Raw genomic sequence first — 23,048 nt, forward strand, 5'->3', positions numbered from 1 at the left:
GAGACAGCTGACAGCTGAAGAGGATCATAATGTGTTATAGGCAGATATCTATCCAGACAATCACATAGGAATTCCAATCTGCGTCAGGCTCCACTGCAAGTACTATGACAGTTAGGCGGGAGGTGAGAAAACTTGGATTTCATGGTTGAGTGGCTGCTCATAAACCACACATCATGCTGGTAAATGCCAAACAACGCCTTGTTTGAAACTTCCTGGCAAATTAAAACTGTGTGCCCGACCGAGACTCGAACTCGGGACCTTTGCCTTTCGTGGGCAAGTGCTCTACCATCTGAGCTACCGAAGCACGACTCACGCCCGGTACTCACAGCTTTACTTCTGCCAGTACCTCGTCTCCTACCTTCCAAACTTTACAGAAGCTCTCCTGCGAACCTTGCAGAACTAGCACTCCTGAAAGAAAGGATATTGCGGAGACATGGCTTAGCCACAGCCTGGGGGATGTGTCCAGAATGAGATTTTCACTCTGCAGCGGAGTGTGCGCTGATATGAAACTTCCTGGCAGATTAAAACTGTGTGCCCGACCGAGACTCGAACTCGGCAGTTTCATATCAGCGCACACTCCGCTGCAGAGTGAAAATCTCATTCTAACGCCTTGTTTGTTGTAATGAACGTAAAAATTGGATGAAAAACAGTGTGGAGTGACGAATCACAGTACACAATGTGGTGGTCTGATGGCAGTTTGTGGGTATGGCGAATGCCCAGTGAATGTCATTTGCCAGCATGTGTAGTGCCAACAATAAAATTCGGAGGTGGTGGTGTTATGGCGTGGTTGCATTTTTCTTGGAGGGGGCTTGCACCCCTTATTGTTTTGCATGGCACTATCACAGCACAGGCCTACATTGATGTTTTAAGAACCTTCTTGCTTCCCACAGTTGAAGAGCAATTCAGGGATGGCGATTGCATCTTTCAACATGATCAAGCACCTGTTCATAATGCACGGCCTGTTGCGGAGTGGTTACATGACAATAACATCCCTTTAATGGACAGGCCTGTACAGAGTCCTGACCTGAATCCTATAGAACACTTTTGGGATGTTTTGGAATGCTGACTTTGTGCCAGGCCTCACCGAACGAAATTGATACCTCTCCTCAGTACAGTACTCCGAGAAGAATGGGCTGCCATTCCCCAAGAAACCTTCCAGCATCTCCTGTGGCATTTTTAAGCAGTTAACTGTGTGTGTCACTTTGTCCTATTCTATTTAAGGTGCTAGTTTTTATTTATGTAACTTTTAACTCACGTGTTGATATGTATACTGTTATTAGGAATCAGACATGGTGAAATCTGGATACAGAGTGGATCAAGGACTCAGTTCAGATTTAGTATCACATGAAAATGTACCTGAGTTAGGTAATGCCAGAAAGTGATAGTGTAGCCACTGCTACAGCAGATACTATGCTGGGGGCAGGTGGTGGCAGCCAAACAGAACCTATTTCACTCACGCAGCACATACTTTAGTGGATAGGAGGCTGCAAGCACTGGCACTGACATATTCACCACTGCCAGATCCTTTTTGTCGAACAATTAAGAAAACATGAAGAATGAGATATAGAAAAGAACAGGCAATTAGAACTGAATTTGGCCAAATGGGATAAGGAATGCTATAGACAATTTGAACAGAAGTTAGCTGATTGTGACAAGGAACCAGCATCACAAATAAACAATCAGTCCGAAAAGGTACAGTCAAAAATATGTGAAAAAGGTTTATCAGGAGCTTATTAGTTAGCAATCTAGCTATTGAAGTACAAACTTAAGTCTGCACAAACAGTGTTGAAAGGTGACTAGTCGCATAGAGCACCTCGAAATAGTGTGTAAAGGAAACACCGATCGGCACTTAGCTGACCGGACTCAGGAAGTTGAGAAAGAGATTAGTAACTGGCTAGAGGCAAAAGACAACGAGATTGCAGGTCGTATTAGCCAGCAACAGTTTAGCTTTCAGTAACAATCAGGATGCTGAAGAGATTAAAACTGAACTAGATAAACAAAAAATTAAAAGTTGAGTTATCTTGCTTGCAACATGACATAGCTAGACACATTTCCAGTTTGGAATGAGAAATATCAAGTAATAAGAAGGTAGGAGGCAACACAATGCATTGAATGAACACACAGTGTAGTGCACTGAGTGTTCCGGATACTTATGAATACCTCTATAGTTACAGAACTGGGAACGACAGCTGACAAACAAAACTACCCAAACCAGCTAATGTTATGGTGGCAGCTCCATTCGCCTCGAGTATGATGGTTGAAGAAAGTTGAGCTAAACACACAATTTCAGACATTTAATACTGTAAAACAGTCTGTTCACCCAGTTGTATTTATTAAAATTTTTCGCAATATAAAACCAAGTACGTGGACAGAGAAGCAGTTCACTGTTTCTCATATCTAAGGAGATGCCATCATGTGGTCAACAAAATGATAGATGGATGGCATACTATCGAACAGTTCAAATGGGCATTTGTGAGTAAATACTGGGTGCCCTGCATTCAGGAACACAAACATACTTAGCTTTACAGCCCAGAACTTTATAATCCCAACCAAGGAAGTTTACTAAAGAAATTTGAAAGGTATCTCAACAAAACAAGGTACTGGGATGAACCAATTACAAGCTGATGCATGATCAGGTTGTTGAAATTAAGATTATCAAGCTACATTAAAGATTAATTAATGTACCAAAGGATGACCCTGAGGAATACCTTTCTGTACTAGATGCTATAGTCTTGGCACAGGAAGGTATTAAAATAAGTAAAGAGCATGCAAACAACCAAGCATCTTCAGGTAAGCATGCAAAAAATTAATCCTATCCATAATAGGAAATGGTTTAAGCATCAGCAATGTAATGTGAGGCTGCCGAATGGAAATGGGCACCCACAATTTAACCATGAACAAAAAAATGATGATAGATTTAATTCCAGCATGCAGTGACACAATAGCCGAAACCAATGGCACAATAACTATGCACCACAGTGGAACTCGAACACAGACCCACCACCTGACGATAACAGAATACTGAAATGATCGAAGGAATTCAGTGCAGAATGTGAATACAAATCAAACACAGTGGCCTGTATCAGTGCAGAATCTATGAATAGTGGAGGTGACAAATGAAAACCGTTCAGGATCCTCGCAGCCGACAAACTAATTTTGACTGCACACTGAACGAGAGGTTATGTCATGATCGCGTGACATAAAAAATATATGGAATTGTGAAAGGTGATGGAAAATACATATAAATTGAGGGAAAATACGCTGCAATATGGTGAAATTGAGGAAGTAATTGCGTGTCTTCTGGTTGGCATAGAACAATACTTGTACGTGGAGACAAGTATACGACAGCAAGAGGAATCCGAGAAAACATTGACATGGAAGCGAAGGGAACTAGGGAAACAGTTACTTTTTTTCGTCAAGGCAGCATTCTACTGTATGTCTATTGAGGGGACAGTGAGTTGACTACTGTATTTGACACCTTTAAGGAAAACAGAGAACCATCTACCTCTAAACTTACATACATCTATGTTAAAGGATAACAGAGAGTGGACGGAGTATTCGATTGAGTGGGAGCTGTAACGAGGTACAATTTAATGGCAGACTGATGATACATTCTACAGAGGGAGGGAGATGTTGGCGCAGGTCATTTGACCATTTTTTCCACTGTTCTGTCAGGATAGCTTGCGTTCAACTTGTATACAACCACGTGTTCTGTATTTGACTTAGAGCACTGTCTACTTGCAATTGTTAACAGCAAACCTCTCCGTCATCAGAGGACTTCCATCTCATGTGTGATGAAACGTGACCACCCTGTTTCGACACATTCCTCTAAACGAACGAAGATTTATGAGATGTATTCCATTCCCTTGTCGCATCTTGGGTAGAAAATTGAGACCAGTTTCATAACCAAGATGAACCTAAGTTAGCGATAGGTGTTTCTGAGACACTGCAAGCTCCATGTATACATGGCGTGATTCAGAATTTTCAAGACTGATTCATTTCTGAGTAGGGGAGAGCGCGTGGACCGGTTCCGCTGGGTGGGGGAAGTAGGTGGGGGGTCTCAGGGAATGAACTGACACTGAGGCAGTTGCCTCCGGGACCCCGGAGAGTGCACATTGCTTGCAGCGTGAGTGTGTGTCATTGACCTCAGTCGAAAAGTGTGAGAGGCAAAAATGGAGCAGCATTATGTGATTAAGTTTTGCGTGCGACTGAACAAAACCGCCACAGAGACTCTCTGATTCAAGAGTCCTTTAAGGAAGAAGCCATGTCCTGTGCAATAGTTTTCATGTGTCACAAACGTTTCAAAGATGGCCGCAGGAATGTTGAAGACGACGACCGCTCTGGGACGCCATCATCAAGCCAAACGGATCAAAATTTGGACAGAGTGCCGGAACTTTTAAACAATGACTATCGAGTTGAGCGAGCGAGTTTGCCGCATCCACTCGGCGGTCACGGGCAATTTTATTCTCCACCACGACACAGTGCCCACTCACACGTCACGCATCACTGCCTAATTTTTGGTCAAGTTCAACGTGACAACACTGCCACAGCCACCCTACTGCCCCAACTGGGCTCCAAGTGACCTTTTGCTCTTCCCCCGAATCAAGACAGGCCTAAAAGGGAAGCGATTCGACTCCATCCAGCAGCTTCGACAGGAGCCCTTGACAGTAGGACGCCTGAGGCCTTCCAGAAAGCCTACAAACAGTGGAAGACGCGCTGGCAGTGCTTTGCTGATGCTGAAGCACCATATTTTGAAGAATTTTAGTCCACTGTACTTAAATGTCCAATAAATTTCTAGTTCTGATTTAAGTCTTGAAGCTTTTGAATCACACCCTGTACATCTGCTTGACAGATGTACTGTTTACAGAGTTAGCAGCGGCATGATGTGTAATTCCGCTGCTATGCATTTGTCTGTTTCCTTGTAAGAGATATACTCTGTTACTAACGATCATTTTATATAGGACTTATGCGAGCATAGTATAATATCTGAACCACGATCGGATGTGAACAGTGGACGCTATACCCTCTCTGGAGAGCTACATTGTGCACGTATCACACCGAGCTGCTGTTTTAAGGAAGCAATTTTTTCGTTTTACAGTTTGTTACCATAGTTTATCATAGGGAAGCCTGCAAGAAGGATTTATGTCTTGCTCTGGAAATATATTTCTTGAAGAGTTTTTAGCAAACAGAACACGGCATGATGTTCTCAGTGGAGAGACGTCTACAGACATTAAAGTAACCTCTGGTGTGCCACAGGGGAGTGTTATGGGACCATTGCTTTTCAAAATATATATAAATGACCCAATAGATAGTGTCGGAAGTTCCGTGCGGCTTTTCGCGGATGATGCTGTAGTATACAGAGAAGTTGCAGCATTAGAAAATTGCAGCAAAATGCAGGAAGATCTGCAGCGGATAGGCACTTGGTGCAGGGAGTGGCAACTGACCCTTAACATAGACAAATGTAATGCATTGTGAATACATAGAAAGAAGGATCCTTTATTGTATGATTATATGATAGTGGAACAAACACAGGTAGCAGTTACTTCTGTAAAATATCTGGGAGTACGCGTGCAGAACGATTTGAAGTGGAATGATCATATAAAATTAATTGTTGGTAAGGCGGGTGCCAGGTTGAGATTCATTGGGAGAGTCCTTAGAAAATGTAGTCCATCAACAAAGGAGGTGGCTTACAGAGCACTCGTTCGGTCTATACTTGAGTATTGCTCATCAGTGTGGGATCTGTACCAGGTCGGGTTGACAGAGTAGCGCGTTTCGTCACAGGGTTATTTGTTAAGCGTGATAGCGTTACGGAGATGTTTAGCAAACTCAAGTGGCAGACTCTGCAAAAGAGGCACTCTGCATCGTGGTGTACCTTGCTATCCGGGTTTCGAGAGGGTGCGTTTCTGGATGAGGTATCGAATATATTGCTTCCCCCTACTTATACCTCCCAAGGAGATCACGAATGTAAAATTAGAGAGATTCAAGCACGCACGGAGGCTTTCCGGCAGTTGCTCTTCCCGCGAACCATACGTGACTGGAACAGGAAAGGGACAGTGGCACGTAAAGTGCCCTCCGCCAGACACTGTTGGGTGGCTTGCAGAGTATGAATGTAGATGTAGATGTACATTGGAGTGTTAACAGCCCGCTTCAATCTGGAACTGCGCGACCGCTATGGTCGCAGGTTCGAATCCTGTCTCGGGCATGGATGTGTGTGATGTCCTTAGGTTGGTTAGGTTTAAGTAGTTCTAAGTTCTAGGGGACTGATGACCTCAGATGCTAAGTCCCGTAGTGCTCAGAGCCATTTGAAGCATTTTGTTAGCAGCACGGCATAGCACATGACTGATGGGTTGGAAACTCAGGCGATCTAACATTATAGCCTGTTTTAAGTTCAGAACTGTGTAGGCTAAGGAGTGCGTGTGTTTATCTTATCTCTGGCATAGTTGATTTACATAAAATGCATCGAACTCAATCTGTCTGGAGCTGCCGGCCGCGGTGGCCATGCGGTTCTAGGCGCTGCAGTCCGAAACCGCGGGACTGCTGTGGTCGCAGGTTCGAATCCTGCCTCGGGCATGGATGTGAGTCATGTCCTTAGGTTAGATAGGTTTAAGTAGTTCTAAGTTCTAGGGGACTGATGACCTAAGATGTTAAGTCCCATAGTGCTCAGAGCCATTTTTTTTGTCTGGAGCTCCATCATGCACAATAGTCACCCCTTTCTTGTTCTTAACCATTTGCTATTACATCACAAACTCTTTCAAATCTGTTACTATACACTGATAAGGAGTGCTAACCCCCTCGAGATGGGTGCATCTGGAGAAACTTTGTGCACTTGGATGGGAGAGGACTCGGCAAGCTCCATTCATTCACGAGTCGCGGAATGTAGCGGTCTACTTCTGGTCGGATGCTGAGTAAATTGGTAATGGTGTTGCAGGGTGGGCTGGTCAAAGACAGTGCGACAAGGTCTTTCAGTCTCCAATTGTATCTTAAGACTGCGAGAATGCTCTGTGACTCCCATCCGCATAGAGATAGAACGTAAATTAAGCATTATGCTCTAGGTGTTAGAAATATGTAGAGTGCTGTCTGGCATACTTTGATGATGTATGTGTTTGAGACTTAACAATGAATGGACGTACTGCTCAGTCGTCTATCTACATTCACAATGATACTCGCAAAGTAGAGAAGGGGTGGTTTAGCTATGATACTGAAATTTGGAAACATGCTGTCACATCATTGGTTGGTGTTGTAATTACTGTAAAATTGCTAAAATTGTTCACACTATCAACTGTGACGCTTATTATTACAGTACAGGGTTATTACAAATGATTGAAGCGATTTCACAGCTCTACAATAACTTTATTATTTGAGATATTTTCACAATGCTTTGCACACACATACAAAAACTCAAAAAGTTTTTTTAGGCATTCACAAATGTTCGATATGTGCCCCTTTAGTGATTCAGCAGACATCAAGCCGATAATGAAGTTCCTCCCGCACTCGGCGCAGCATGTCCCCATCAATGAGTTCTAAAGCGTCGTTGATGCGAGCTCGCAGTTCTGGCACGTTTCTTGGTAGAGGAGGTTTACACACTGAATCTTTCACATAACCCCGCAGAAATAAATCGCATGGGGTTAAGTCGGGAGAGTGTGGAGGCCATGACATGAATTGCTGATCATGACCTCCACCACGACCGATCCATCGGTTTTCCAATCTCCTGTTTAAGAAATGCTGAACATCATGATGGAAGTGCAGTGGAGCACCATCCTGTTGAAAGATGAAGTCGGCGCTGTTGGTCTCCAGTTGTGGCATGAGCCAATTTTCCAGCATGTCCAGATACACGTGTCCCCACAGGGGCCGTAAACTTTAAACTGTGAGATTGCACAAAACACGTTAACTTTTGGTGAATTGCGAATTTGCTGCACGAATGCGTGAGGATTCTCTACCGCCCAGATTCACACATTGTGTCTGTTCACTTCACCATTAAGAAAAAATGTTGCTTCATCACTGAAAACAAGTTTCGCACTGAACGCATCCTCTTCCATGAGCTGTTGCAACCGCACCGAAAATTCAAACCGTTTGACTTTGTCATCGGGTGTCAGGGCTTGTAGCAATTGTAAACGGTAAGGCTTCTGCTTTACCCTTTTCCGTAAGAGTCGGCTGTGGTTCGTTTAGCTCCCTGCTTGCTTTATTCGTCGACTTCGGCGGGCTACGCGTGAAACTTGCCCACACGCGTTCAACCGTTTCTTCGCTCACTGCAGGCTGACCCGTTGATTTCCCCTTACAGAGGCATCCAGAAGCTTTAAACTGCGCATACCATCGCTGAATGGAGTTAGCAGTTGGTGGATCTTTGTTGAACTTCATCCTGAAGTGTCGTTGCACTGTTATGACTGACTAATGTGAGTGCATTTCAAGCACGACATATGCTTTCTCGGCTCCTGTCGCCATTTTGTCTCACTGCGCTCTCGAGCGCTCTGGCGGCAGAAACCTGAAGTGGGGCTTCAGCCGAACAAAACTTTATGAGTTTTTCTACGTATCTGTAGTGTGTCGTGACCGTATGTCAATGAATGGAGCTACAGTGAATTTATGAAATCGCTTCAATCATTTGTAATAGCCCTGTACATCAATGGTGTCTTCCATCCCATCTGTCCACTGGCACGCTGTTGGTTACCACATAATGATTGACTGACATCACTTTGCTTGAGATGGAGAAAGAATTTTGGTGGAGGGGCAACGCCTTCTGTGGGTGGATAGCACCGAAACAGTGATTGCGCACGTGACTGCAATATGAGGAATCAGTTGAAACAGAATGCAGAGCCGTCAGCTATTCCATCACTGTGACAGATGAGTTTAAATGTAGAGGTTGTTAATCAAGTTTGGATTGCAGTTTGGAAACTCTCCACAATGCCGTCAAACTCTTCCAGTTTGCTTATGTTGTAACTGTCTTTTATTTAAAATCATCCAGTGTATGTGGTGTGTTGTGGTAGCAGCAGTAACATGATTTACACTGTGCGAGGTCTAGTTTTCTGTGAGAGGCAGTGGATGAGAATGTGTTAATGTCAGTTTAGAACCTGACACAGACCTCAGAGCCGTGACGGAAAAACAAAATGTACAGCATGATACAAAGAATGTTACAACAGAAAAAAAAACAATGTTTCAAACAATGATACAGGGTCACGGGGAGCGTCTCTTGCGAATTACAGTACAGTCTGTGGGATACAATCATCCTCCTACAGTACAGGTGATGAAACTTTAAACTGGTCTGTGCAGTGGATCAATATCTGTATATTGAATAGGATCATCACATGTGCTCAAAGCCGGCACGCATGCGGTATTTGCTTTCGATATATGGGACAAGAGAGATGCGGTAAAAATCTTATTGAGTTCTCTATTGGATGAAGTTTGTGAAGCTTTTATAGTTTGCAATTTTTCTCTGTTTGATGGTACAGAATAATGAAGATGGCATGTTGGGGTGAATGGATGCTGAGTGATGCGGATCTGTAGTACTTGTATGCAGTTTGGAGACACACCACACTGCAGTAGCAAAATCCTTGTCCTTCTCCCAGTTATCGTTTCTATCAAAGGGCCAAAACACAGCCCTGTCACAGTAACTCAGCTTAGCCTGTTTCTACATGGGTTGCAGAAGATTGTAGATACAGCTTTCTCTGACTTCTACTCAGTTCCAACTTACATTGGATCTATCACATGTGCAAAGCTGCAGGGATGGTAGTGCAGAGTCTGAATAGCAGTTGCAGGTGCAAAGGGACCACCTAAAAACCACAGTGGAATTTTACTGTTTCAGATAGGTTCTAGAAAGGTGGCTCGTTTCAAGATATGAGAGTGCCATAATACGATTCACTAGTGACTGTAATCATTAAAGGAGTTCTCCATAGGATCCAACGCAGGTATGTGGTTGAATGGAAAGACTTGATTCCAAATGCCAGACAGCATTTCTACAGAAAGCGTAGCACTAGAGATCTGAAACACTAGTGTACATTTCGTACGACCTCAGTCAGCACATTATCTACTACTGTTTGTGATCCTTCCCAATCAACCATCACCTATAACCCAGTCGATATATAACCAAAACTCTGATATGGCATCTAGACAGAATGCATTACAAATACTGGAGAAATATCTAGCGGTGGCGGCGATACCATGCTGCTTAGCTGAATCACTTTCAAAATTCGGTAATTTTATTATGAGGTTGCATTGTCGCCAACATGTAAATGCAGTGTTGGTCTGATATTATACACTCCGGCAATCACCGTCTATATTCAGTGTCACAGTATTTGTCTGTAAAAAAACACTTCATTCAGAGGTAATGCCACAAGCAGATTTATAAAGCGAGTATAGTTTTTAACATGGATACTTGTAAGCACCTGTAGAATCAAGACTGCTTGTGATTGTAATATGGTTGTGTTTTTTAACATCTGGCTGTTTGTAAAACGAATTACGCCTCTCTTTCTAGGACACAGTGGTACCACTCGCAAGAAAACTTATGAGACATGTTCACCCATCGTTGATTTTCCGTCAGTATTATTTCGTATTGCTGGCAATCAGTTATTGACAAAGTATTATACTTAGTAGTAGGGGATGTGTGATAGGTTTGCCTTGAGAATCAGGCTTATAAAGTATGTGTTTGTGTTCTGACATGTGCAAAGGAAATGACTTTGACCAGTCATAAGGAAGGTATGGACATGATGTGGAATACTGTGATAGCAAAGGGAGGAGTACGTCAAGTCATAAGAATGGTACAGGTATTTCAGTTTCCAAAGCCACAGCCATCAGCAGGATGTATTTCCAATACTTCGCTCATTGTCGAATGTCGTTCAATTGAGAATGTAATCGTAACATTTAATTGTAAGTATAGCGAACAAATAAGTATGTGGCCGGTTTCCTAAGAGGATTTTCTCTAAGGATGCATGGTGCGTCAGCGGTGGCTTGTAGCATGAATGATTCACGTTTCCCACTAACAGCAGGAGCTGTCCGAATGGAGAGGCCTGTTGCAATGAAGGAATGTACTTGACTTAACCATGTTGTCCTCTAGACGGCGGAATAGCGGACTAATACGAGGTGCATTCAAGAACTAAGGCCTCCAATTTTTTTCCTAATTAACTACTCACCCGAAATCGATGAAACTGGCGTTACTTCTCGACGTAATCGCCCTGCAGACGTACACATTTTTCACAACGCTGACGCCATGATTCCATGGCAGCGGCGAAGGCTTCTTTAGGAGTCTGTTTTGACCACTGGAAAATCGCTGAGGCAATAGCAGCACGGCTGGTGAATGTGCGGCCACGGAGAGTGTCTTTCATTGTTGGAAAAAGCCAAAAGTGACTTGGAGCCAGGTCAGGTGAGTAGGGAGCATGAGGAATCACTTCAAAGTTGTTATCACGAAGAAACTGTTGCGTAACGTTAGCTCGATGTGCGGGTGCGTTGTCTTGGTGAAACAGCACACGCGCAGCACTTCCCGGACGTTTTTGTTGCAGTGCAGGAAGGAATTTTTTCTTCAAAACATTACTGTTACTGTTACTGTAGTGCCCTCTGGAACGCAATGGGTAAGGCTTACGCCCTCGCTGTCCCAGAACATGGACACCATCATTTTTTCAGCACTGGCGGTTACCCGAAATTTTTTTGGTGGCGGTGAATCTGTGTGCTTCCATTGAGCTGACTGGCGCTTTGTTTCTGGATTGAAAAATGGCATCCACGTCTCATCCATTGTCACAACCGACGAAAAGAAAGTCCCATTCATGCTGTCGTTGTGCGTCAACATTGCTCGGCAACATGCCACACGAGCAGCCGTGTGGTCGTCCGTCAGCATTCGTGGCACCCACCTGGATGACACTTTTCGCATTTTCAGGTCGTCATGCAGGATTGTGTGCACAGAACCCACAGAAATGCCAACTCTGGAGGCGATCTGTTCAACAGTCATTTGGCGATCCCCCAAAACAATTCTCTCCACTTTCTCGATCGTGTCATCAGACCGGCTTGTGCGAGCCCGAGGTTGTTTCGGTTTGTTGTCACACGATGTTCTGCTTCATTAAACTGTCGCACCCACGAACGCACTTTCGACACATCCATAACTCCATCACCACATGTCTCCTTCAACTGTCGATGAATTTCAATTGGTTTCACACCACGCAAATTCAGAAAACGAATGATTGCACGCTGTTCAAGTAAGGAAAACGTCGTCATTTTAAGTATTTAAAACAGTTCTCATTCTCGCCGCTGGCGGTAAAATTCCATCTGCCGTATGGTGCTGCCATCTCTGGGATGTATTGACAATGAACGCGGCCTCATTTTAAAACAATGCGCATGTTTCTATCTCTTTCCAGTCCGGAGAAAAAAAATCAGAGGCCTTAGAACTTGAATGCACCTCGTACTTCGTATGTGTTGGACAGCTTTCGTGATCATGTGGAAATTTGAGAAGATTCAATAAGGAAATGTGTTTGCGCTGGTCCATTATCCCCTCCCATGTAAATTGTCCGACTGACTGCTTCTTGACATTTCTCGTCTTTATTTGGTTGATAGAAGATTGATTGTGGTGTGTGTTGAGTGCATATAGCAGGAGAAAGACTGGTGGAGGACATGTATGCTGGTTCTCTCAACATGACTTTGTAAATTATAAGGATGATTTGGCATCTGTTACATCATTGACATTGGTATTCGCGAGTGGAAATATGTAAATATGTTTCCTCTTTTTTTTTTTACATAAAGGTCTTGACAGACGGGATAAGTTTCTCACTCGAATGTAAAAAACTATACCGATTTTACTCATAAAAGTAAATGAAAATCGACTTTGTCTATTTTCGTGGAAAGACATTTATTATCATCGCAAATGTTTGATTTTTGTTTTTCTTTTTGCTTTAAATAGTTGCTTTATTATAGGAGTCGAGTTCATGTTAAATAATCCAGCACAGAACAGTGGGCGAGTTCTCTACGAGACCATGGCTCTGCCCCAAACCCAGCTGGAGCGTCCTACATGACGTTAAACAAAAGTGTTTCCCATCCCAGAACGATAGGCCTATTGGCAGCATTGAGGACCTATCTAGTCTGTGACAGCTCGTTGCCGCAGCTGCGGCACTTAAGCATTAGGGGCAGCTGTGTCACTGTACTTTAGATGACCAAGATCCATTTGGGAGAGCCGTCTTTCTCTCTCCTGCTTTCATGTTGTTAAAGGACCGGTGCATCGAGGTGGCCAGCGGCCAGCACGTGACGCGAGGCTGCTGCTGGAGTAACTTCCTCAGTCCTTCCATCCTGTAGGTGTAGAGAGGGCCTTGATTTTTCTGCAGTTGGTGATTGTACACTGAGAAGAACTAAAGTTCAACTGCCGCCTCCTCTGTAGTCTTTTAGGACTACGATTTTCACCAGTACATTTCCTGCATTATGACCCGTTTAGTACTAGTGCTGATTTTTCACAAGAATTTCGAAGTGTAATTAGAACTGTGACACATTTATTCCATCAGCTGTGATAGCATGTATTGACTTCGATTACCTCATCTGTAGCAGTGGCGCCCACAGGGGGGGGAGGGGGGGGCAGTGGCCCCTAGTGAGAATTCATTCAGTTTACGAATATAAAAAATAGCTGTAACTTTAGGGCTCAGTTATGTATGATTTAAAATACCTGTAAAATAACCGGAAAATATTGATAAAATGATGTAATAATGATATGAAACATATGTAAACAGAATTACAGGATGAGCTAGAGCAATGAAAAACTCTAAAGGAGAATCGAACTAAAATTAAAAAATGATGATAAATTTAAAAATTGTATGTTTTTCTTTAAGGAATCTCGTTCGTTGAAGATGTGCAAAATTGTTATATACCCGTGTTACAGCTATTGCCTACGAAGTATCTTTATTTTTATTTCTACATCCACACGTGGAAGAAATTAACAAAAGCAAGTGAGGCAACAATGTGAATAATCAGATGAACCAGCAGTTTATTGTTAACTTTTACAAATGCATTCTTGAGCAACATTTAAGCGTTTTTCCTGAAGGCATGCCCATTGTTCGTTCTTTACATATTAAAAGAATCAGTTGTGTCATAAAGGGACGTTAAACACAAAAGTAAAAAATTATATCTTCCTTGAAAAATAATGTACGACACAACAAATGCAAACAGCCACTCCGGGCTGCTGCGAATCTGTCTGTGTTGAAACTCGACACCGGCGATCCGGCCAGAGTCGCGCTCTGTGTGATCGACACCTATATACAACAACGATGCGGCCTGGCCGTTGCCGTTGCTGTTCAAGGCCACAGGTCGGACCGCCAGGCCGCGCTCTTTCTGACCAGGTCTTTAACGCCGGTTGCACTCACAGCGGATATTTTCCGCCAGGTCAATTGACCGTCACCATTGTCAGAAGTCCAGTGTTTACACACTCGGTGGTAAAATCACCGTCGCCACCGCACGAGTCAGCAGATGAGAGGCAATGTACTTTCATCATCAAACCCATTCATTTAATTTTAATGTGTTATGTAAATTATTCATTGTTTTTAAATGTACAGTTTTGTTTGAAATGAACAGACAGTAAAATCTAAGTATTGTTATTGTGTCGACTAATGAAAAGGAAAAGGAAAAACCAAATAATTTGGGATCACCATCCAATTAATTTAAGAAGAGGGAAGGATGGAGCTTTCTAAACGCTGTTTGAAGGGAAGGATGACAAGATATCCTTCACTTACTTCCGAATGTCGATTTTTAATAGCAGGAAAACAAGTAGTTCAGAGAGAAAAAGCTTAGGACAGGACCAAACAAAAATGGCAGCAAAATGTACAGTCTCCAAATGTAAAAACAGGTTTTACTACAGTTATAATGTTACTTTTTTATGTTCATAACTCTGGCATGGTACTAAAAGTGCATCAGTATTTCTAAATTGCATATAAGGGGAAAACATCTGGCTTACCATGAAACGAGAAATGCTCTTCAGAGAACAATAGTAATTCAGTAAGCATATTAGAATGCGTAGGCCTGTTCCAAAATGAGCTGTATCACATGTAAGAATAGTTCTTAGTTAGTACACTACGCAGCTGCAGAACACTATTGTTAAGTGCATAAAAGAAGCTTTCACAGTAATCTAAGTGAATTTCACCAGCTTTACACAGTTGAGTGTAGTGAATCGTTTTTTTTCCGGACTGTTAATTTAAATCCAACTGCGTTCACTGCATGAGCAGTGTTTTTAAGCGCTTAAACATTTATTAGTGGTAAGAAAACAATTTATTGGCAGAATACGGTTGAGAAACACAAAATCTGGGAATATATATATATATATATATATATATATATATATATATATATATATATATATATATATATATATATATATATATATAATAGAGGGAAACATTCCACGTGGGAAAAATATATTTAAAAAGAAAGATGATGAGACTTACCAAACAAAAGCGCTGGCAGGTCGATAGACACACAAACAAACACAAACATACACACAAAATCTAGCTTTCGCAACCAACGGTTGCCTCGTCAGGAAAGAGGGAAGGAGAAGGAAAGACAAAAGGATATGGGTTTTAAGGGAGAGGGTAAGGAGTCATTCCAATCCCGGGAGCAGAAAGACTTACCTTAAGGGGAAAAAAGGACAGGTATACACTCGCACACACACACATATCCATCCCTCACCCACCTAATCCTTCACCTACACATCCACTCAGCCAATCAACACACCCATCAACTCCTGTCCCTAATAAAAGTCCTCAATCTTTCCTCTCCCACATCCACACCGGTTGTTCAGAGCATCCTCCTACAGGCCAACCGCAAATTAGAAAAGCATGCCACCCTCCACCTTAAAAAACTATCCAATCTCCTGGTTTCCCACCTCCGGAAAGGCAACTCACTCACCCTTCACAACCTTTCCAGCAAACCTCAACCTCCTCTCATTGCACACAAACCCAGTCTCTCCCATCTACTCAATCTCCCACTTCCAGCTCCACTCCCTCCAAAACCTCAAAATTCCAATCAACACAATCTGGAACCACAACACCCCAATTCAGTAGTTAACCTCTCCTCCAAACCTCTCTCCCAATCCGAAACCTCTGTCCTATCCAAAGGCCTCACCTTCAGCCCCACACCCAGATTTAACCAAACAGCCCTTGTCAAAGATTTACTGTCCTACACCCGTACTCTCTGCTGGAAATATCACTTTGCCACGAAGAAAAATGATCCTAATCCTACTCCTAATGATCCAACTCCCCAAGATACTATCCAAATTGAACCATGCCTGGAACAGTTCCGTCCTCCGTCACAGCGGGACCCACCTCCTCTTCCTCAAAATCACCCTCTCCTAACCTTCCAGGAATTTCTGACTTCCAGCCTTGCCTCTCAATCCTTCTTAAAAAACCTTAATCCTACTCCCAACATCACCACTGCTGAAGCCCAAGCTATGCGTGATCTGAAGGCTGACCAATCCATCGTCATTCTTCCGGCGGACAAGGGTTCCACGACTGTGGTACTTGATCGTCGGGAGTATGTGGCTGAGGGACTGCGTCAGCTTTCAGACAACACCACTTACAAAGTTTGCCATGGTAATCCCATTCCTGATGTCCAGGCGGAGCTTCAAGGAATCCTCAGAACTTTAGGCCCCCTACAAAACCTTTCACCTGACTCCATCAACCTCCTGACCCCACCAACACCCCGCACCCCTACCTTCTACCTTCTTCCCAAAATTCACAAACCCAATCATCCCGGCCATCCCATTGTAGCTGGTTACCAAGCCCCCACAGAACGCATCTCTGCCTACGTAGATCAACACCTTCAACCCATTACATGCAGTCTCCCATCCTTCATCAAAAAAGGTGTCTTGTATGTATGGATGGATATGTGTGTGTGTGCGAGTGTATACCTGTCCTTTTTTCCCCTTAAGGTAAGTCTTTCTGCTCCCGGGATTGGAATGACTCCTTACCCTCTCCCTTAAAACCCATATCCTTTTGTCTTTCCTTCTCCTTCCCTCTTTCCTGACGAGGCAACCGTTGGTTGCGAAAGCTAGATTTTGTGTGTATGTTTGTGTTTGTTTGTGTGTCTATCGACCTGCCAGCGCTTTTGTTTGGTAAGTGCATATGCGGATGGATATGTGTGTGTGTGTGCGAGTGCACACCCGTCCCTCCTTCCCCCCTAGGCAAGTCCCCCCGCTCCCGGGGCCGGAGCGACCCCCCACCCTCTCCCCTAAAACCCATATCCCCCCGTCTTCCCCTCTCCCCCCCTCCCTCCCTTTGGTTCCATCGGATTCACCTGGTCCTACTCTAAATCCCATGCCACTTTCCTTGACGTTGACCTCCACCTGTCCAATGGCCAGCTTCACACGTCCGTCCACATCAAACCCACCAACAAGCAACAGTACCTCCATTATGACAGCTGCCACCCATTCCACATCAAACGGTCCCTTCCCTACAGCCTAGGTCTTCGTGGCAAACGAATCTGCTCCAGTCCAGAATCCTTGAACCATTACACCAACAACCTGAAAACAGCTTTTGCATCCCGTAACTACCCTCCCGACCTGGTACAGAAGCAAATAACCAGAGCCACTTCCTCATCTCCTCAAACCCGGAACCCTCCACAGAAGAACCCCAAAAGTGCCCCACTTGTGACAGGATACTTTCCGGGACTGGATCAGATTCTGAATGTGGCTCTCCAGCAGGAATACGACTTCCTCAAATCCTGCCCTGAAATGAGATCCATCCTTCATGAAATCCTCCCCACTCCACCAAGAGTGTCTTTCCGCCGTCCACCCAACCTTCGTAACCTCTTAGTTCATCCCTATGAAATCCCCAAACCACCTTCCCTACCCTCTTGCTCCTACCCCTGTAACTGTCCCCGGTGTAAAACCTGTCCCATGCACCCTCCCACCACCACCTATTCCAGTCCTGTAACCCGGAAGGTGTACACGATCAAAGGCAGAGCCACGTGTGAAAGCACCCACGTGATTTACCAACTGACCTGCCTACACTGTGAAGCGTTCTATGTGGGAATGACCAGCAACAAACTGTCCATTCGCATGAATGGACACAGGCAGACAGTGTTTGTTGGTAATGAGGATCACCCTGTGGCTAAACATGCCTTGGTGCACGGCCAGCACATCTTGGCACAGTGTTACACCGTCCGGGTTATCTGGATACTTCCCACTAACACCAACCTGTCAGAACTCCGGAGATGGGAACTTGCCCTTCAGCATATCCTCTCTTCTCGCTATCCGCCAGGCCTCAATCTCCGCTAATTCCTAATTTCAATCTGCCGCCGCTCATACCTCACCTGTCTTTCAACATCATCTTTGCCTCTGTACTTCCGTCCCGACTGACATCTCTGCTCAAACTCTTTGCCTTTACAGGTGTCTGCTTGTGTCTTGTATGTGTGGATGGATATGTGTGTGTGTGCGAGTGTGTACCTGTCCTTTTTTCCCCCTGAGGTGGGTCTTTCCGCTCCCGGGATTGGGGTGACTCCTTGCCCTCTCCCTTGAAACCCATATCCTTTTGTCTTTCCTTCTCCTTCCCTCTTTCCTGGCGGGGCGGCCATTGGTTGCGAAAGCTGGATTTTGTGTGTATGTTTGTGTTTGTTTGTGTGTCTGTCGACCTGCCAGCGCTTTTGTTTGGTAAGTCTCATCATCTTTCTTTTTAAATGTATTTTTCCCGCGTGGAATGTTTCCCTCTATTATATATATATATATATATATATATATATATATATATATATATATATATATATATATGTATGATAGAGGGAGGCATTCCACGTGGGAGGAATGTAATTGAAAAGAAAGATGATGAGACTTACCAAGCGGGGGCGCTGGCGGGTCGATGGACACACAGACAAGCACAGACATGCACACGGAAGTCTGGCTTTCGCAACCAACGGTTGCCTCGTCGGGAGGGAGGGGGGGAGAGGGGAAGACGGGGGGATATGGGTTTTAGGGGAGAGGGTGGGGGGTCGCTCCGGCCCCGGGAGCGGGGGGACTTGCCTTGGGGGGAAGGAGGGACGGGTGTGCACTCGCACACACACACACATATCCATCCGCATATGCACAGACGCGGGCAGACGTTTGTAAAGGCAAAGACAAACCTTTACAAATGTCTGCTTGTGTCTGTGTATATGCGGATGGATGTGTGTGTGTGTGCGAGTGTATACCTGTCCTTTTTTCCCCCTAAGGTAAGTCTTTCCGCTCCCGGGGTTGGAGTGACTCCTTACCCTCTCCCTTAAAACCCATATCCTTTTGTCTTCCCTTCTCCTTCCCTCTTTCCTGACAAGGCAACCGTTGGTTGTGAAAGCTAGATTTTGTGTGTATGATTGTGTTTGTTTGTGTGTCTATCGACCTGGCAGCGCTTTTGTTTGGTAAGTCTCATCATCTTTCTTTTTAAATATATTTTTCCCACGTGGAATGTTTCCCTCTATATATATATATATATATATATATATATATATATATATATATATATATATATATATATATATATATATATATATATATATATATATATATACTGAGACAAAAACCTGTGGGCGCCCCTGACCTGTTGGGTGATTTTTAGTAGGCGTCTGTGGTGAACTCTGACATCAAACAGCGATAGACGCTATATGCTTGCAGGTAATACACTTTTTTTTTAAAGTCCTCTTTGTATAACACCAGAAACTAGTCACCTGAACGTATTTCCCACAAAAAGAATAAAGATAGTACCTTACACCCCAGCCTTTTACCCCTAGCTTGTAGGTGTAGGACAGAGTTTGAGTGTATCTTTCCCTGGTTTCGAGTGGTATTGCGAATTTTTTTCCCAGCTGGATAACACCAGCTGTATGGTATTGTCAGCTTTTGCGGCGTATTGCGCTTTTTTGCCATTCTTGTGTAGCGCTATGCATGTAGCTGTGTAATTATTCCCGATCTTCGTAATTAATTACGTAATTATGGTTGATATTTGCGTCAGTTTCCCGACCAAAATAAATAAAATACACTAACCTAAGCTTATTCTCCCGCATATGGACAGTTTCCGCGTGTTAGGGGGTGCACTTAGGCTTCCCATACAGCAGAATCCGGTTTCGAATCGCTGAAACGTTGAGTTTTTTACGTGCACTGAGTGTTTTTGCACTGCATTATCTTCGGGTGTTTTAAGCGTTATGAGCGCGTTTGCATAGCATTACACATGCATTATTTCGGTGATCTACGAGTAGTTTGCACATCTGTATGCTGTATACTGGATTGTTTCGGTAATTTACGAGTTGTTTGTGTCTCTGCACATCAGTGTACTGCATTATTTACTAGTAGTTTCCAGGTCTGTAAACTGTATATTACGACCCCAAGCACATCAGGGTGAGTGTTTTATATTAACATAATAAATAAACTAAGTGAAATACGCCCCTAAATAAAATGCTCCAAAAATAAATAAAGTACACTCCTTTCTCTCGCCAGCAGTCCAGAAGAGGCCGATTCCTTTTCCCGACAATTTAACCCTCCAGACCGCCGGGGGGATGAGGACACTAGAGCACACATGCAGTTGAGAAAAACACGCGATTTCATCATGATGCTGTGCTCCTATTGACTGAACTGCATCATCATGTGACCTATCGCGGCGCCCTCTAGCGGTGAACTCGCGAACTAGCTCATTTCTTTGGTGTGCGGGATCGGAGGCAGTTGTCTCTTGTGGGGTGGGAGCTTATATGTAGGTTTCAGAAATGACAGGCAGTTCCAGCAGAGACAGATGTTTCCATGCATTGTGTAATTCATCTTTAATACAAGGCATTTATTTGCAGGACCGCATTCTTCCTCTTCATATGTTCAAGCATTAATGCTCGCTTCCATTCTTCATGCAGTGAGCTATGGATTCACTCCTCGGCTGAATGAGTGCACTTAATACAGCTATTAAAACACCGCCTGTCTGGCACCAACATCTCACTAATTGAATACATGCTCCTTCCACACCAACAGCTCAACAAGCATTTGCGGTGGTAACACCACACTAAGCTGCTACTGCTGTAGGTAGACAATAAATTTAAACAAATTGATACAAATTTAAACAAGTTATATTCGAATTGAATGACATCATGAGCAGTCTCTAGGGGGGGGGCAACACCATACTAACTCCCCTTAGCTGCAGGATAAGCTCTTAGAGCAAAATTCTCTCCGAAATTACCACACTAAGCCACTACTGCTGTAGGTTGATAATAAATTTAAACAAATTTCAACAAATTGTATTCGAATTGAAATACATCATGAGCAGTCTCTAGTGGGGGCAACACCATACTAATTCCTCTCAGCTGCAGGAGTAAGTTCTTAGAGCAAAATTCCCTCCAAAATTCGAAATTACCGCCCATATTCGAAGAGGATGACGCACCATCGTGCAAAAAGGTCGGTAAGGGGGGGGGGGGGCGTGGTAGGGGAACGAGGCACTTTCCCGCCGAAAGCCGCCATCTTGGATAATGGTACTCGTGTCATCAGCTGACTTCACCACCGCCATCTTGGATTACGCACTGTTGCCAAGTCAACAGGCCGCCATCTTGGATGATGTGTTCGCAGCCATCTTGCATACATCTGCCCACAATGGAGAGTGCGGTGACGACCGCTTTGTTCCACTACTCACGCTATCGAAACTGGTGCTAAAGAAAGGGATTCACTTGACATTATTCTGCATGCCTTGTTCAAAAATTACTTTAGCAGACAACTAGAGAAACAACTAGGGAAGATAACATACTAGACCTCCTAGCAACATACAGATCTGAACTGATCGAATCAGATAATGAGAGGAAGATATTAGTGATTATATGGCTGTGATACAAACGACTATAAAAAGAGCAGATCATTCCGGTTCTCAAGAAGGGATGTAGAAAGATCTACGTAATTATAAGAATATATTGTCGACACCAATCTGCAGAACATGCACGATGCTCAAGAATTACGACATTTTAGGAGAACGAAAATGGACTTGGATTCCAGAGACAGAATTCTTGTGAAACTCACCTCGCTCTGTTCCCTCTTGTCATCCACAGTGCTGTAGTTGATGGCGCTGGACATCGTTCCACATTGCCGTTCAGTGAAAAAATACGAGCATTCTGAGTATAGGGCCAGATTCGCGACGGAATCTAAAGCTTCCTTGTAGACAGCACTTGACACGTCATTCTTAACGAACATAACCGACAGAGTACCCCGAGGAAATGCGATAGCACCGTTACTGTTAACAATATAAATAAATGATCTAGAAGAAAATGTCAGAAGCTATTTAAGGCTGTTTGCAGATGATTTGCTTGTCTACAAGGAAGCAGCAACGCCATAGAACAGTATCAGTTTGAAAAATGATCTGCAGAAGATTGATGAATTGTGCTGGCTTTGGCAATTGACCCAGAATATAAATACGTGTAACATACTGCATGCACATAGGAAAAGAAATAAACAATATCTACCGAAATATATTTCAGAGTAACTATCCAGCTCAACTTTAAATGGGATGAACGTTTAAAATAAATAATAGGAGAAGTAAATGCTTGACTGAGATTCATAGGAAGAATTTTAAGGAAATGTAACTCATCCATGACAGAAGTATTGTTCATCAATTTGGGACCCTTACCAGGTTGGACTCCTGGAAGTGATAGAGTAAAACCAATAAAGCACAACACATTTCTTCACTGGATTGTTTAGTCAGCACGAGAGCATTACAGAGATGCTCAACAACCTTCAGTGGCAAGCGCTACAACAGAGGCATTGTGCATCGTGGAGAGGCCTACTGTTGAAGATTTGAGAGAGTACTTTCAAGCTCCAAGAAATGCAAGGTCACCTCATTGATTAACCTATGCCAACAACTGTGTTACATGTTCATGTCAATTCTCTCTCTCTCTCTCTCTCTCTCGCATGAGCGCGCAATGTCATATATCTTTTTTAATATTTGGGATACATTTATCTAACTTTTGATGTCTTGACTCGTAACTTATTCTTTAATACTGGGGAAGCATTAACAAGTGTTACCAGTAAACAAAATTATGTTATAGTCTGCGAAAAAGAGAAAAATAAATACACAAAAATAATGAGGGAGTGGGTGTTATATCGCTAAGTTCAGCAAATTCGATGTTTTTTAATA

The 23,048-nt window shown here is 43.5% G+C and overlaps 1 protein-coding gene across 1 annotated transcript in view; it reads left to right on the plus strand.

Annotated features, from left to right (window-relative positions):
• The first annotated feature begins 1,289 nt into the window (after positions 1–1,289).
• LOC126106183 (ankyrin repeat domain-containing protein 23-like) overlaps positions 1,290–23,048 on the plus strand; it is a 33,262-nt gene continuing 11,503 nt past the window's right edge. The window contains exon 1 of the mRNA XM_049912420.1: positions 1,290–1,360. Within this exon, the coding sequence (XP_049768377.1) occupies positions 1,290–1,360 (71 nt within the window). The remainder of the gene's footprint in view (positions 1,361–23,048) is intronic.

Source organism: Schistocerca cancellata, chromosome 10, assembly GCF_023864275.1.
Source record: "Schistocerca cancellata isolate TAMUIC-IGC-003103 chromosome 10, iqSchCanc2.1, whole genome shotgun sequence".
Classification (NCBI taxonomy): domain Eukaryota; kingdom Metazoa; phylum Arthropoda; class Insecta; order Orthoptera; family Acrididae; genus Schistocerca; species Schistocerca cancellata.